Source organism: Carettochelys insculpta, chromosome 6, assembly GCF_033958435.1.
Source record: "Carettochelys insculpta isolate YL-2023 chromosome 6, ASM3395843v1, whole genome shotgun sequence".
Lineage (NCBI taxonomy): Eukaryota > Metazoa > Chordata > Testudines > Carettochelyidae > Carettochelys > Carettochelys insculpta.
In genome coordinates, this window is record NC_134142.1 from 121,576,798 (window position 1) to 121,593,395 (window position 16,598).

Here is a 16,598-nt window from a genome sequence, read left to right on the forward strand (position 1 = left end):
AACTGACTAGATTTGACCTTCACGGTGGCCCTTATCAGCTGCCAGCCAGATTCCATCTGGGGTGCAGGTGAACTTGTGGTTGACAGCAGGTATTTGCCAGGGCTGAAACAGGGCCAGGGCCTCGGGATTATCATAGACAAGTGGTGAGGGCCTCGCTTTCCAGCTGACCCAACAGACAGCAGCCCCAACCCCACCGTGAGTCATTGGCTTTCCCCAGAATTCCTCCTCCTAAATACCCATCAGGGCTGGCTTCACTTAAGCGCGTACAGTTGGATCGGAGCTGGTCTGGCAGGGCGTGCTTGTTGTCAAGCCAGAAGCTCACACACGCTGTTCTCTCTCTCCATGCCTGGCAGCTATCAGCTGTTAGTGCACGTCTGTTATTTGCTGTCATAGCAAACTGCCCTTGCTAGCCTCCTAGGCATGACGTGATCTGCCTTTGTCATGCCCTGAATGCTGCTGGCCTTACAGCCCGAGCCTTAGAGCAGAGATTCTCCAATCAGGGGTACACACGTATCCCGGGCATTACACAGGGGGTTTTCCAAGGGAACAGCAACTCAGGAAGGTATTTGCCTGGTTTTAGAGCTGGTTACATAAAACGCACTCGTGAAGTCAGCCCAGATTAAACTTCCATACGGTGACGTGCTCGTACTGCTCTATGTACTATACACAGACAAGTAAGTGCAATAGTTATATTAACATTGGTTTATTTTCATCATCATCATCAATGACAACCGTGGGCTCAGCGCCCGTTGGTGTCCGATGCCTCCCTCACTATTTTCTTCCCTCTCTCCCTGTCCAGTGCGGAGTGGCTTAGTTTCTGTAGACTAGCTCAGCACCAGTCTGCTATACCATCTATCCATTTTCGGTGGGGTTTGTCTCTCCTATTCGAACTGTCCATTATGCTGAATACCAAGGTCTTGATTTTTCACTCATCGTTCATTCTGCAAATATGTCCAAATAGCTGTAGCTTCCATTTTATAACCTTCTGCAGCAGGTTCTCTTTCGGCTGCATCTTCCTATAGAATTCCTCCTTGGTGACCTTCTGCATCCATCCTATTCTCAGGACCTTTCTATAACAACTTCTCTTGAACACCAATATCCTTCTCTTCAACTCTTTCATTATCACCCGTGTCTCACATCCGTACAACATGCTGCCGAATACCCATGTTTTAGAGACATTCAGCTTCGTTCCTAAGTTAATCACTTTGCTTTTCCAGATCTGTCCGTCACCTGCAAACTCGCTCTCGCTTTCGCTATTCTAGTCTCCATTTCCTTCTCACAGTCTCGATCATTGTCATTTTGCTTCCCAGATATGTGACCTTCTCTGCGTTCTCTAGATCAATCCCATCTGCGCTGATCTTCCTTCCGATTTCCTTATCTCCAAATACCATTGTTTTCGTTTTATCGATGTTCATAATCCGTCCATACCACTTCCCTTCCTAGTGAAGCACCTGCACCGTTTTCGCTAGGTATCACCTTCCTCGATAAGTATCTCATCCATGAACCTCTAGCTGTTAATTCTTATCCCATGCACAGATCCCCCTACCTCTTCCTTGATCTTGTCCCTTGCTCTCTTTAGATGCATGATGAAGATACACGGCGATGGTTTCTTTTGCAATATAGTAAAAGTGAGAGAATTGGCAGCAATTTTTCAGTACCAGTGTGCTGGGAGACTTTTGTAGGGGTATGTCCAGTTTTACAAGCAAGTGGTTTCTAAGTCTCTGTCCGCACTGCAGAGTTATTTCAAAATAACTTTGCTAGCGTCAGCAGTGCGCACACGCTGTTTTGAAACAAATTCAAAATAGTGGGCGTGTTATTTTGAAATCAGTAAACCTCATTGCAGGAGGAATAACGCCTGTTTCGAAATGGCTGTTTTTGAAATAGGCGCTGTTAAGACGTGGAACAGCACTATTTCGAAATCAGCCGTAACGGCGTCCAATAGCGCGACTTCGGAACAGCGCTGTGTCGGGAAATGCTATTTCAAAATGCATTTTGTGTGTAGCTGTGTTATTTTGAAATAACTCTGTGGCGCAGACATGGCTAAGTGAGCACAAATTGGGGAATACATGCGTCTCCTGAAAGAGGTGCAGAAGTCTGGAAAGGTTGAGAGTTACTGGTCTGTAGCTTTCTTGCATGTGTTACCTCCAACAGGTAGACTCAAACGGCAGACCTCTGTGCAGGAGCCTCTACAGGCTGACCTAAAAGCCAGCTGCTACTCAGCTAAGGCTGTAGAGAAGATTTGTTCTTCCTCTCTATGAATGGCCTGGGTGCCCCGACACAGGACAGGAGGCGTGTTGGTAACACAATTGTGCTGTGAGTGCCACGTATGCAGTTGGGCAATCACCCGCCTGCTGTAGTAGTGTGTCCATGACACAGGCATTTAGCCTTGCCGTGCTAGTCACTAACCTTGCGTGGCCAGTCCCAGTATTGTACGGTTTGTGCTTTCAGACCGTTCACGCCTCGCCTGTACTGCTGCATACACGCTGCCCACTCTTGGGCTCACCTGCTGCAGGAGTGGGCACTCACGGAAGCTCTGTGCCACCACCGGGTGCCTCGTGACTCCTTGTGCTCTGCCAGCATTAAGTTCGTGAGAGGAGAGGTTCCACTTTCTCGCGGCCTGGCTGGTGGGTCTTGCTCCCTTCGCAGGGTCCTGCTGCTCCTCAGGTCAGGGGCTCAGATCAGCTGGGCTCTTCAGGACGTTTCTCGTCCTTCTGCAGCATGGGGAGCGGCTGGCCTGCTGGGGTCAGCTGGGCTTCTCTCACCTGATCATGTTCCCCTCCTTGCCTGGACGGGACCTGTCTCTCCTGGCCCTGCTCACAACAGCTTAGATAAGCTGAACTGCTTCGTTCGCAGACTAGCTGAGTGGTGCGGATGAAGTGGGATGGTCTGATGCCCTGTCTGGCCTGCAGAAACTCCTGGGGGGTGAGAGCAGGGATAAGTGATGGTGGACCACACAGCTGCAGCTCAGGGGGTGGAGATGGGCCTGGATCCAGCTCTCTGCCCCGGTTAGGGGATGGATGCGTTAGTGTCCCCTGTAGGCTGAGCGCTTGGATGGTCTCCCGGGAGAGATTCAGGTGCTGCCCAGATGAGTAGCAGAGCACCCACAGCCGGCAGCATGTTTCTATAGGTGGTGCGCATCTGCATATGCCTCAGAATTTATTCTGCCCAGGGATGTGTAACTCCAGAGGCACCGAGACCCCTGACAGGTGGGAGTAAAGTTTCTGCTCTATGGCTTCCTGAGAAAGCATGTCCAGAGCTTCTGAAGCCTCCCAACAGTTGGTCCTGGACAACCTCCCCACTCATAAGGCTGACAAACCTGGGACACCAGCCTGAGGGAGGGAACCTGCAACCCTGGGGGCTAAAGCCACGTGCTCTATTTCATAAGCTAACCCCAACTGGCTGTCCACCAAGCAGAGACTTCCCTCTCCCTTGTCAGTGGTCTCAGCCCCTCTGGGGTTACAGATGGAAAGAATTAGAGGGACCACTGGGAAGCACCCCACTTCTCCCTGGGTGCTGTGTGGCCAGGGACTGTCTGACTTCCCCATGCAGGAAATGAACTTGTGGCTCTTGCTGGGCTCTGTGCCCTGGTTGGCTCCCAGGCAGCGCCAAAGTGCTTACATCCTCCAGGAGGCGCTGTCACTAGGCCCCTGCTAAGGACTACTGCGTAGCTCCCAAGTGGCCCTTCTCCCTGGCTCTGCTCCCAACAGCAGCACTGGGCATGCATGTGCCGGGACTCTGCCCGCACAGGCCAGCTGCTGCTCCACAGCAGTGCTGAGCCAAGCGCCAGCCGTGCTGTTTCTGATTAGGGCATTCCCCTGGGGCGGCTGGACCGAGCTGTGATAACCCAGGGGTGCCACACAGCCCTGCCTACCCCAGATAAAGGACTAGATAGGCTGTTGGCTTTGTCCTTTGGCACTGGGACTGGCTTTCGCTCTCCTCCTTTTTAAAAAAGGGCTCCCGGCTGCTGCAGAAGAGCGACTGGGCACGACCAGGATGATGGGGCCGTCCCTGCCTCCTTTAGAAAAGGGCCTGAGGTTCTCTGCCATTCTCCAGGCAGCACTCGCAGACTGGCACAAAGGATCTGAGTGCAGGGACGTGTCCCCAGCTGGTGGGCAGTCGATTACAGCACCACTGGAGCTCCGTGGACCAGTGCCGCCCCCCCAGCAGCTGTGTCTCAGCCCTCGCTTGTTCCCTTGGGGTTAATTAGGCAGCTCTCCCACTGACACGAGTTAGCCCTGTTGCACCCCAGGTGGCATAAGTCAGTGCAGCTACACTGGAGACGTGGGGACCACCTGGGGGGAGTTAATGTTGCTCCAGGGGCCTCTCTCACTGATGTGCAGTGGCTGGGGAGAACCTGGCTGGGACATCTTAGCTGCAGGAGAAGTTTAATCAGGCAGCATTTCTGTCTCACATCAGCGCATGGCAGGGCGGCAGCTCTGAGCTGTGCTTCTCCTGTCTGACCGCTGCAACGTACGCCAGCATTTTCTGCTGCTGCTGCACCCCTCTGTCTCCAGCCCAGCGAGCTGAGCGGCTGAGGGCTCTGGCTGGGGCAGCACAGAGCAGCGGTCCCCCTCCGGGGGTGTCTGTGCTTTGCATCCCCGGGCAAGGCCGGACTGCTGAGCCCACAGTCGCCAGCAGTGGGCCAGAAGTGTGGGTGGACGTGTAACCGCCCACGGGCAGATTCGAACCTGGGACCATTGGAGCTCGGTGCATGAGCCTCTGTACTGTGAGCTAAAAGTCAGCTGCCGCTCCGGTGTGGCTTAGAAGTCCTTTCAGCCCCGAGCCCTCGCATGTCCTGCTCCCGCCACCCTTCCCCACTAGAAAATACAGGGTGGCCAAAGCTGGCAAACAGGGCTTTGCCGAGTGGACATGCCAAGGCTGGGCTCTGTTTCTCCCAGGGCTGCTGTGCAAAGTTCTCGCTCCTTTTCTCCATGTGTGGAATAAACTTTGTTCTGTGCAGGGAGGCGTGTGCAAATGGGCAAGACCAGCAGAAACGCATGCGCTCAGCTTGCAGGAGCACTGCTAGGAGTCTGGCTGTCCTTTGGCATCCGCTGGGTCCCCAGAATTCTCTCCCCCGGGAGTTGCTTTTCCTTCCAGCCAGAAAAGCTTCCACCTTCCTGCGTCTCCTCGCTGGGCTGCCAGGAGCTCTGTGCTGCTAGAGACACGTGTGTTCCCTGAAAGCTGAGTGCTGGGGCAGCTGCCCAGGTGAATTCAGGTGCTGCCCAGCTGGTTAGCAGAGTGCCCCCAGCCGGCAGCGTGTGTGTGGGTGGTGCACGTCTGCACATACCTCAGTGCATAGAACAAAATTTATTCCACCCAGGGATGGAAAAACCAAGAGGGAACCCTGAGACACCTGACCCTTTCTCCATGGACAGTTGCTTCCCTGGGGGTTATAGATAGTAACCTTTCCTACTGAAAGCTTTCAGAGCACCCGTGCAGGCATGGGACAGCTGGCGCTGCTGTCTCCCCGTCTGGGCTATTTGGAGCTGTGCTACTTTTAGAGGGGAAATTGGATGCCAGGCAAGCTGGAAAGAGCTATTCCTTCTCTCAGGCGGCCTGTGGGGAGAGCCCATGGGCCTGGAATAGCAGCAGGTTGGCTCCAGCTGTTGCGGGTGATACCGCCGCCTGTGCTGTTCAGGAAGAGGGTTGATAATACCACCAAGCCCCACCCTGGGAGCTGTGCGCTCAGGCAGCCTCCAACGCCCACCCGAGGGCCCTTTGCCGCACCGTGTAACTTTCAACAGGCAGAGGGAGACGTGCTGGTGTTTCCAGCCTGGCTACTCAACGGCAGCGAGAAGGTTCTGCCGCTCTTGCTCTGTTAGCTGGCAGAGCAGAGCGGTTAGGGCCAGCCTCTGCTTTCCCCTTACCCGTCACATCTCAGAGAGCTGGAAGGGACCTTGGGAGGTCATTGAGTCCAGTCCCCTGCCTGCTTGGCAGGGCCAAGCACCATCTTTTTTTTTAAAAATCTCTTTGCCCCCAGATCCCTAAACGGCCCCCTCAGCAGCAAACGAGGGTTAGAAGGGACCTCCAGGGTCACCTGCTCCAACCCGCTGCCCATTGGCAAGATAAACCCTTCAAGGCCATCTCCGTTTGAGGACCTCCAGGCCGCATTCCGTCAGCTGCAGCCAGGCCAGCCTGGGAGAGGGAGGCGCGTCCTAGCAAGGAGGGGAACCATCGGGTGCGCTTCCTTCCCGAAGAAAAGCCCCCTATGGAGACGCAGCCGCTGCAGCTGTGCTGCGTGTCCAGCCATGCCTGAGGCAGTGCAGCTCTGGGCCCATGGGGGAGCCCAGCTCCTCAGTGCAAGGGGGCTGGCCTGCCCCGCCCAGTGCAGGCAGAGGGCAGTGCGGTGCTCTCATGGGGAGCTGGGGCTGGGTTCCTGGCTGCGCCACCGAGCTGCTGCGGCTCTTGGGGGTTTCCTTTCCCTGGGTATTTGGACTGCAAACTTTTGGAGCACAACTTGTCTGTGCCTGTGTCGCACGTAGCCCCACAGGGTCCTGATCTCAGCTGGGGCAGCGCCTGTCTCTTGCTGGGGGTCTCTGCAGTACCTGAGCCATGGGGCCCTGATCTCAGCTGGGGCAGGGATTGTCTGGGTGGGTCTGTGCAGTGCCCAGCCCCACGGGGCCCCGATCTCAGCCAATTTCTCCCTGTGCGTCTGTGCAATGCCGAGCACAACCAGGGCTTGTTCTGCGTTGGGGTCCCTCGCTGCCATTTTAAGGCTGATTATTAGCGCTGCCTTGTGCGCGGTGTGAGTTGCACAAGCTAAACGTCTGCTCTGAGGCAGCCACTCGAGCCGGGTGGCTGTCGAGAGCAGCAGCTGGGGCAGGCGGGTGGGGCCACGGAACTGGCCCAGCATTGAGAACAGCTGCCCAGGCCACCCTGGGGTTTGACCTGGTCGCTAGTGATAGGCTGAGCCGCCGAAGTCCAGGCCTGCCTGCGAGATCCTTCTGCTCCCCTTCACCCCGGTGCTTCCGTAGCTTAGCAAACACTCCCGTAGCCTGGCTTTAGGGGAGAGCCGTTGGGCGGAGAACTGCAGGGACAGGACGTGGGGTGGGGTCTTGGCAATGCTCTGAAGCCCACGCGTCCGCTGGGTGCGGCTCACTGTCCTGCAGAGGGGCACCTCGTCTGCTTACAGAGAGAAAGAATGAGTCCCCTCTGCAGCCCTGGGGTGTGTCTAGACTTGTGCGCGCGCGCGCGCGCGTGTGTGTGTGTGAGAGAGATCGATTTTTGTCCCGTGTGTCGCGACATGGTAAAATCGATCCCTCTGGGCTCGGCCGTCCACCCTGGCACTCCAGGCTGAGATGCGGAATAAGGGACGTTGGCGCGAGCCTGAAGATCCTGGATCTACACCAGGCAACGAAGTCGATCCTGATACGTCGATTCGAGCTACGCTAATAGCGGGGCTCAAATTACATGTCTGGGATCGACTTTGAACCCTAGTGTAGACCAGGCCTTAGCAGAGAGCCAGCTGGCTCCTAGCACACATTGGCTGAGTCTGCACTTGCATTCTTCTTTCGACAGAGGCATGAAAATGAGGGAAATTGAAAATGCAAATGAGGGGCAGATTTACATATCTGGCACCTCATTTGCATATTCATATTTCAAAACAGCTTCTTTTGAAAGAAGAAAACCAGTGTAGGCGCTGCTCTTTTGAAAGTAAAGCCCATCTTTGAAAGTATCCTTCTTCCCTTTTTATATGGGAAGAAGGAGTCTTTCGAAGATGGGGTCTGCTTTTGAAAGAGCAGTGTCTACACTGGTTTTCTTCTTTCGAAAGAAGCTGTTTTGAAATATGAATATGCAAATGAGGCACCAGATATGCAAATCTGCCCCCATTTGCATTTTCAAACCCCTAATTTGCATACCTCTTTTGAAAGAAGAATGCAAGGGTAGACACAGCCATTGTAGAGCAGTAACAGAGAGGCGGCCATGTTAGTCTGAACTCCAACAAAACAAAGCAGCAGAAACGTAGCACTTTAAAGACTAACAAAATGATTTATTCGGTGATGGGCTTTCGTGGGCCAGACCCACTTCATCAGATGTAGTACGGGGTGACCTCTGTCCCTGGCTGCTTCCCCCTTTGGGCGACCATCGAGAGGAAGAGATTAGTCTTCATGGGTGCAAATAAAATGCCGTTGGCGTGTTAAGGAAGGTAACAAGTGCTCGAGTGACTTTTTGGTGTAGGAAAACTATTCGCTCTCGGGGTATGTAGCCGGGTTTTGGGGAAGGGCCAGGCCTGGACCCATCACACCAACAGGTCCTGGCTTCCGTAAGAAATGAAAGCTAATTCCTGTAGCCTGCTCTCTGTTCAAGAGGCTTTTCGAGGGGGCTGCTGGTCTGGTTGGGAAGCTTCCATGAAAATGGGTCCCCCCACAGAAAACGCGCTTCCTGCACAATGGTTATGGAATTGTACCGAGTTTTACCAGCACTTTTGATTTTTTTTTTTTTCCCCACTGGGGTAAATCGAAAGGGGTTGTCTCAGCGGGAGTGGATTTGCTGTTAATCTGCATCTGCCTGAGCGGCTGGGGGCCTCAGACCTTTGTTCTGTGCAGGCGTGGGCGGGTGGCAGTGATCTCTCTAATATTTCCCACCCCTGAGCGGAATGAATTTTCTTATGTGCACCGATGTGGAAGGGGCATGCAACATGGGTGTGGCGTGTGACACGAAGGTGACATAAAATTCATAGGATGGGAATGAAGCCATGTGGATCTGAGGGTGGCTGGGGGCTCAGGTCTGGAGCAGACATTTGGGGTACAAGGGACCTGGCTGGGGATGAGTGTTTGGGGTGCAGGTGGTGGTACAGGCCCTGGGCTGGGGGTTGAGGTGCAGAAGCAGGTACATGCTGTGGGGTGGGAGTTGGGGTGCAGGAGGGCGTACAAGCTCTGACCTGGGGGTTGGGTTGCAGGGGTGGAACAGGCCCTGGGACAGGGGTTGGGCTACAGGAGGGGGTACCAGCTCTGGCCTGGGGGCTGGGGTGCAGGAGGGGGAACAGGCCCTGGGATAGGGGTAGGGCTACAGGAGGGGGTACAAGCTCTGACCTGGGGGTTGGGTTGCAGGGGTGGAACAGGCCCTGGGATAGGGGTAGGGTTGCAGGAGGGGGTACCAGCTCTGACCTGGGGGCTGGGTTGCAGGAGTGGAACAGGCCCTGGGACAGAGGTTGGGCTACAGGAGTGGGTACAAGCTCTGGCCTGGGGGCTGGGTTGCAGGGGGTGGAACAGGCACAAACTATTTCTTACTGAACTTTGTTGGGAACTCTCAGAATGTTTTCGTGGGGCGACTTTTCATCCTGATTCAGCACAAAGCACCAGTGGGCTTTCCCTTGGGCCAGCTCTCTGGCCAGCTGGAATAAAGCAGCGATGTGCATGCGCCGGTGGTGTTTTGATGCTTGGCCCGGTGTTTACTGCTGCTCCTGTGCTGCTGGGGAGACATAGCTCAAGACCAGGGTTCCCTACAAGCTCAGCGCTGGGGCGGCTGCCCAGGAGAGATTCAGGTACCACCCAGCTGATTCCCAGAGGTTGCAGCCGGCAGCCTATGTGTCTATGGGTGGTGCACATCCTCACAGGCCTTGGTGCACAGAACAAAATTTATTCCCCGAATCTGCACAAATCCCAGGTAATGGGTCGTACCCACCAAAGCTAAGAAATAAAACGGTTAGTCTTGAAGATGCTATAGGAACTGCTTGTTCAGTTTGCAAAGATACAGACCAACACAGCCACCCCTCTGAGATGACAGTACATACCATCTACGGCAGCAGTTCTCAGCCTTTTCCAGACGGGGACCTGTTTTGACAATGCAGGACAGTCTGGTGACCCAAGACCATTCAAAACCAGGGGTCAGAGGGCCAGAGCTGTAACTAGCTCATTTCACACCTGAGACAAGAATATAAAATCACACCCCCTCATGTTTATATGTTCAGAGTAATTATTTCATAGAGAAAGGGGAAATACGTTAATGATATAGCAACACTGTTTATTATAGTTAGCTATTATTTTATTATAGTTGATCTGAGTTGTGGTGGGGGAAAGACCCTCATCCCCAAACTGCTCCCTCCCCCAGCTTAAGCCCCACACTCAGAAGCTGGAGGGACTAGGGGAGGCACACTCGGGATGGGGGTCGCACGCAGGGGCTGGGAAGGGGTCACACTCAGGCTGGGGGAGATACAAGCCAAACATGAAAACCGACAAATCAGCTGCATGGTACAGGAGGGGGGACAAAAGTGGGGAAGGGGAGAGGGGGCAAAAATGACTTACTGCCTGGGACGGCTACGAATAGCAAAGGTGGAGAAGCTGTCTTTGTACTGCGTAACTGCTGCTCTATTGTCAGAGAGAGCTGCTGGATGTGGCAGCGTGAAGGAGCTGCAAATGGCTCCTTGGACAGCCAAGCGCAGCTCCGAGCTGCCGGGGACTCTTAAGAACTAATTGTGACCCATGTTTGGGTCTCGACCCGTAGATTGGGAAACCCTGCTCTGTCGTGCGTATGACACATTCATACCAGGTGAGTTGGTAGATACTGGTACAGATACACGCCCTCTCCGGTGGGTCCTCTGGTTTGAAAGGTCATATATGCTAACTCTAAGCAGTCTCCCGTCAGAAAACCTGCCTTATCACAGGACTCCTGAAGCTGGGGCCTGAATACACGTGAGTTCAGGTGCTTTTCTGAAGCAGCTTCCGGATAATTTTCCCGGTCTCACCTCCCCCGCCGGACAGGCACTGATCGAAGGCTGGACTCGATGACCCCCTGAGGTCCCTTCCAGCCCTAGCAGTCTATGATTCTGTGACTGCTGTGTCACTTCCACTCATTTCGGTGCTAGGTTATGGGAATGACAAGTTATACGAGGATCAGAGAGGCAGCCGTGTTAGTCTGTAGCTTCGAGAACGACAAGAAGTCCCGTGGCACCTTACAGACTAACAGAGATTTCGGGGCATGAGCTTTCGTGAGCAGAGACCCGCTTCGTCAGATTCACGAGCCTTTGCCCACGAGAGCTGATGCTCCAAAATATCTGTTAGTCTGTAAGGTGCTCCAGGACGACTTGTTGTTGTTGAAGTCATACAAGGGTTCCCCCAGCAAGAGAGCAGAGGCCCACAGCCCTGCAGACTGTTTCTTGAGGGTTACAGCTCCGGCTTCTGGGCCCACTTGCTTGAGCGCCTTCAGTTCTGTTGCACTATTTCCTAGGCTACGTCTACACGTGAAGCCTACATCGAAGTAGCCTATCTCGATGTTGCAACATCGAAATAGGCTATTTCGATGAATAACGTCTACACGTCCTCCAGGGCTGGCAACGTCGACGTTCAACATCGACGTTGCGCAGCACCACATCGAAATAGGCGCCGCGAGGGAACGTCTACACGCCAAAGTAGCACACATCGAAATAAGGGTGCCAGGCACAGCTGCAGACAAGGTCACAGGGCGGACTCAACAGCAGGCCGCTCCCTTAAAGGGCCCCTCCCAGACACAGTTGCACTAAACAACACAAGATCCACAGAGCCGACAACTGGTTGCAGACCCTGTGCATGCAGCATGGATCCCCCGCTGCAGCAGCAGCAGCCAGAAGCCCTGGGCTAAGGGCTGCTGCACACGGTGACCATAGAGCCCTGCAGGGGCTGGAGAGAGAGCGTCTCTCAACCCCTCAGCTGATGGCCGCCATGGCGGACCCCGCTATTTCGAAGTTGCGGGACGCGCAATGACTACACAGTCCTTACTTTGATGTTGAACGTCGAAGTAGGGCGCTATTCCCATCCCCTCATGGGGTTAGCGGCTTCGACGTCTCGCCGCCTAACGTCGATGTTAACATCGAAATAGCGCCCAACAAGTGTAGCCGTGACGGGCGCTATTTCGAAGTTAGTGCCGCTACTTCAAAGTCGCGTGCACGTGTAGACACGGCTCTACAGGCCAGAGCTTGGGGGAGAAATCGACGTGAGCGGCCGTCAGAAATGCATCCCGGGGGCTCTCCCGGCGCGTGGCTCCCCGGAACGACCTAGTGGCGTGTCAGTTCCCTGGCGTGTCCCTGGGCGACGCCGACGTCCCCATGTGGTTTTCCCACAGGGCCCCTTTCCCCGTAACCGAAGGCAGCGCAGCCGTGGCAGGCCCAGGACATGACCTCCACCCCCGACTATGATCACTTGGAGATCCAACAGCAGTACAGCCGGATTAACGCCCGCTGGGAGGCCTCCGACGATGAGCTGGACAACGACAACAGCTCGGTCAGGCTCTTCGAGAGGTCCCGGATCAAAGCTCTGGCAGGTACTCTGGGGCACTGCTAACGGCCCCACCTCTTGGGGGTGCCGGATCTCCTGGGCAGAGCCTGTCTGGGCCTCGTTCCCGCTGAACCTTCGGGGCCTGGCTTCACCCGTGTGCTTGGACGGAGCTGTGCTGCTAGAAACTGAGCACAGGCTCGGCGAGAGGGAGATTTGCCGAGTCAGGGGCCCGGTGACCGCAGCCAGATGGGGCGGGGTGCAGGCGGCCAGCCCCAGCGCGGGGGACACGGGGGGAATCAGGGTCCCCTTGGGTTGAAGAGCTTTGGGGGGATGGAGTGGGGAATCCTCTCATGAGTGGACAGTCGCTGGCTGGTTGGACTAAACTCTGCCCTGGGGGGGCTGGAAACTCACTAGAGTGGTCTGGAGTCCCCTGGGTGTCTGGGACTGAGGAGTAACCCAGACGTAGGCGCCAGCTCTGTGGGTGCTCCGGAAGAGGGGGTGCTGAGCAGCTGCACTGATTGCCTGTTTGGGGGGTGGGGGAGGCCGTTGGAGGGGAAGAGGCAGAGCGGGTGGGAAGACGCGGAGTGAGGGGCGGAGCCTTGGGGAGGGGCGGAGCAGGGGTGGGAAGAGGCGGTGTGAGGGCGGGGCCTAGGAGAGGGGGCGGAGAAGGGGTGGGAAGAGGTGGTGTGAGGGCGGGGCCTAGGAGAGGGGGCGGAGAAGGGGTGGGAAGAGGAGGTGTTTGGGGTGGGGCCTTGGGGAGGGGGCAGAGCAGGGGTGGGATGAAGCGGTGTGGGGGCGGGGCCTCAGAGAAAGAGGCGGTGTGTGGGGGTGGAGCCTCAGGGGCAGAGTAGGGGTGGAGCATTCACCAGGAAAAATAAAAGTCTGGGCCTGAGATATCGGAGCCCTGGGAAGACGGGCACAGAACTGCTCCGAGTTACAGTGCCTGGTCGGGACAGGCTGAGCACCAAACAAGCCAAAATCCTACACGGCTTCTCTGCCCATGCTGGGGCGTCCTTCCTCTCACCCAGATGCACGCATGGCCCCGGCCTCCCGCCCCCGGTCAGCCAGCGCCCCTCCCCCGTATCTCCCCCACCCCTCAGCCGCTCTCTGCCTCTTCCTCCAAACCCCTTCTGCCATCCAGCTCTGTAACCCTCCTGCCCGGTGCCCCAGCCGGAAAGGTCACTCTGATTTTAGTGCTTCTGTTTTCTGGCCGAACGCCGGCTGTCTTCCGCAGGGCGGGGACAGACGCTGTTTGGCAAATATTCAGTCACAACTCCAGGTGGCTGCTGAAAACCCAGCCGGGTGGGAAAACGCCAAGTCCCGTTTGCTGTGGCGGTTGGCTTTCTCTGCATGCCGGGGCGTTCTCTGCATTTCCAGAGCTCCTGCCCTGGCTGAGAACAATGCAGTGATTTGCAGGCGGCCTCGTTGGTAAGGAACCTAGCCCTCATCAAGCACCTTTCATCAGTAGATCTCAAAGCACCCGACAAAGGAGGCTCGGATCATTATTTGTGCTTTGCAGGTGGGGAAACTGAGGCACGGAGCAGACTCCGAGGCGCTCAGCAGGCTGGCGACAGAGCCGAGAATGTCTGTCTGCTTCTAAACAGACTCTTGGAACAGATTTGCTCCCCTCCACAAGCTACTAGAAGCAAGGGTTGAGCGCCTGTTTCCCAGGGTCCCTTTGCACCCTGTAGTCGCCACCTCTGGGAGCTGAGTCGAGCCCGGATGATGAGCCGTGTCTCGATTTCTAAGGCCTCAGTTCTGTGCAAGGAATTCAGACAGGCAAGAGAGCTACCGGGCAGCCAAACATAACCCTTGGCGCTGCACTGCCCAGCCCTGGTGTTGTTTAGAGTTGCTAAGGGGTCGCTCTAAGCTACACGTCCAGGCAGGATGTCTGTAGGGGGCCCTGTGCCCATGGGGAATTGCTGTGGCGCAGCGCCAGTCACGAGTGGCACGGAGCATATGGGGGAGGATCCAGCCCTCGTGTCGTGGGAAAGACGTGACCACGAGCCGCCGCGTTGCTTGTGTAAGTGCGTCAGGAGCCGCCTGGCACCTACAGTCCACCCACGGTGATGACCAACAGGCTGGTTCCCTTGCCCGGCCCAGAGGGAGCCAGACACTCTGGCGGGAGCATGAGAATCCCCTTTTCCCAGCTTGGTGTTCCGCCCGCCCTTTGCACCCAGCCATGATGGACACTCTTGAAACAGATGAATTATTAGTGTTTCTTCCAACTTACCAGGCTCCCAGCTGCTGCTGCGGCTCAGGAGGAGCCGACCGCAATGGGGCGGCCACCTCCTTGGGGCGGCCTTGTGGCACCCTGCCTCGGTTTCCCCTTTTGCTTCAGGCAGAGCAAACTAGACCTGGGAGTGGGGAGTGTTCTTGTTAGGCCTCCCTCTTTCCAACTCAGTGTCTCTCCCTTGGAGTCAGAAGTTCTAGTCCCAGTCCAGGTCCCACTGATGCTCTTTCTGGCCTGCAGGGGTTAGCCCAGCCCAGCTGCAGCTGTGCAGCCTGGCATTCCCAGCTGGTGGTTCCACCATAGGGTTCCACCTTCAGGGCAGGTGCGGAGAGGCAGGATTAGACCCCTTCCCATAGGCACTGGATTTTCATTTGCCAGTGGGAGCCCCACACAGGCTCCACCCCCAGGCCCTGCGCCCACTGTGCCTTGGCTTGCTGACTGTACACCCCCTTGCAGTGAGATCCTCTCCCCATGTGCCCCCCGCCCCTGCCCTAAGACCCGTGGGGGGAGGGGGGCAGAGAGGACCCAGGGGCAGCAGAGCCCCACTTAACCACTGGTGGGGGGAGCTGCTGAAGAGCTTCAAGTGAGGTAGGAAAATAGCTAAAAGGCAGCCAGCCCTGTGGGTTTGCTCCCTGGGTGCTTTGGCCCCTGATCACCCGCCGACTGGGTGCCTATGCTCAGGGCCCTTAAAGGGACCAGCCACCTGCATGTAGAGTTTCCCTAGGAGACTCTGCGTCCGTTTCCCACGGGGGAGATGCCTTGTGTGCACGCAGCGCCAATGCCGGGGAGAGGGGCTTGGTGCCAGCCCCACGCTGAACACAAGAGTAAAGCAGGCGGCCGCCCTGTGCTGCAGCCCCTCGCTGGCACTTTGTCCAGAGGACACAGGAGGCTAGTGAAGAGGGAAAGGCAGCTGCCAGCTGCAAATGCGAAACACCTTCCCCATGCCCCGCAGCCAGAAAGCGCTCCCTGTGCGTGGCACACCCCAGAGCTGGGCTCAGTGCAACCATGGCAGGGAAAGGGAGAGAGAAAGAGAGACGGAGGTGCACTCTAGCCATGTGTTGTAGCTGGGTAAGTTGCAGCCTCAGTGGTTTGAGCATTGGCCTGCTAGACCTGGGTTTAGGAGTTCAATCCTTGATGGGGGGTGGAAAAAAGGGGGTGAAATGGTTCTTAGCCCTGCTAAGAGGGCAGGGGACTGGACTCCATGACCTTCTGAAGTCCCTTCTAGCTCTGCAAAGCGTCAGAGGAAACCATTTCCAGTGCTAGAAAGAGACAGGCACTGTAAGAGGAACAAGGTGGTCTTCCTAACACTGGTCATAGTAACTTGCGTTGCATTTATCAGAGAGGGAGCTGTGTCAGTCTGTAGCTTCGAGAACAACAAGAAGTCCTGTGGCACCTTATAGACAAACAAATATTTTGGAGCATCAGCTTTCGTGGGTAAAGACCCGCTTCGTCAGATGCGTGAGTGGGGGTGTTGGAATAAAGCCTGGATGCTGTATGTAAAGCAACAAAGGTTTATTACAACCAGCTGGCGGAGTGATTCTGAACTTGGCTGAGTTTCAGCATGCGCTGACAGGCACCAAGTTGTGATTGGTTATGTAGAGAGCTGATAGACAGAGGGAAGGACAGGAGCAGACAGTAAGGAAATGAGCATAATCAATGAGCAACCCATGTGAATTAGCAAACAATCTGGGAGTTACAAAGAGCTTCTGTGCACAGTTCACAGAACAATTTGTAAGTCCTTTGAAGAGTGCAGACCCACCATGGACGTATAAAGTGATGTCTCGTCTGTATTACACTGATGTGTAGAGCAGGGATGTCTCGTCTGGCGTCCTGATGTAATCTCCATAGGGACATGACCATTCGTGGTATCTCTACAGAATCAAAGCAAGTGGGCAAAGCAGGATCAAAGCAGCAGTTAGTGAAAGAATTATGTCAGTCACTCTTTGACTATAGTCCAGTTACCCTCCCCACAGGGTCCCTTCCGGGAATGTGGCTGCTTAGGGACTTGTACATCAACTGGGAGGCCCTCCCCACATGGCTGGGGTTGGAGGGGGGCTTTTACTCCATTTTGGAACAGTGGTTCTTAGCAAATATCGTGGCCTACTTCAAATTTTTATCCTATGGGGGGGTGTTTTCAGAGGGGTATTTAAAGAGTGGGGTCCCAGTAAGAGGGAGGG

General features: G+C 55.7%; 1 protein-coding gene across 5 annotated transcripts in view; it reads left to right on the top strand.

Annotated features, from left to right (window-relative positions):
• Positions 1–16,598, top strand: part of SPTB (spectrin beta, erythrocytic) — a 113,572-nt gene that overhangs the window by 11,666 nt on the left and 85,308 nt on the right. For 4 of the 5 annotated variants that reach the window (XM_074998142.1, XM_074998145.1, XM_074998144.1 and 1 more), the window contains exon 2: positions 12,037–12,234. The exons of the other annotated variant lie outside the window; for it this stretch is intronic. In XM_074998142.1, coding sequence (XP_074854243.1) covers positions 12,087–12,234 — 148 coding nt within the window. In that variant the 5' untranslated portion in view covers positions 12,037–12,086. The remainder of the gene's footprint in view (positions 1–12,036; positions 12,235–16,598) is intronic. 5 annotated transcript variants of the gene reach the window in all.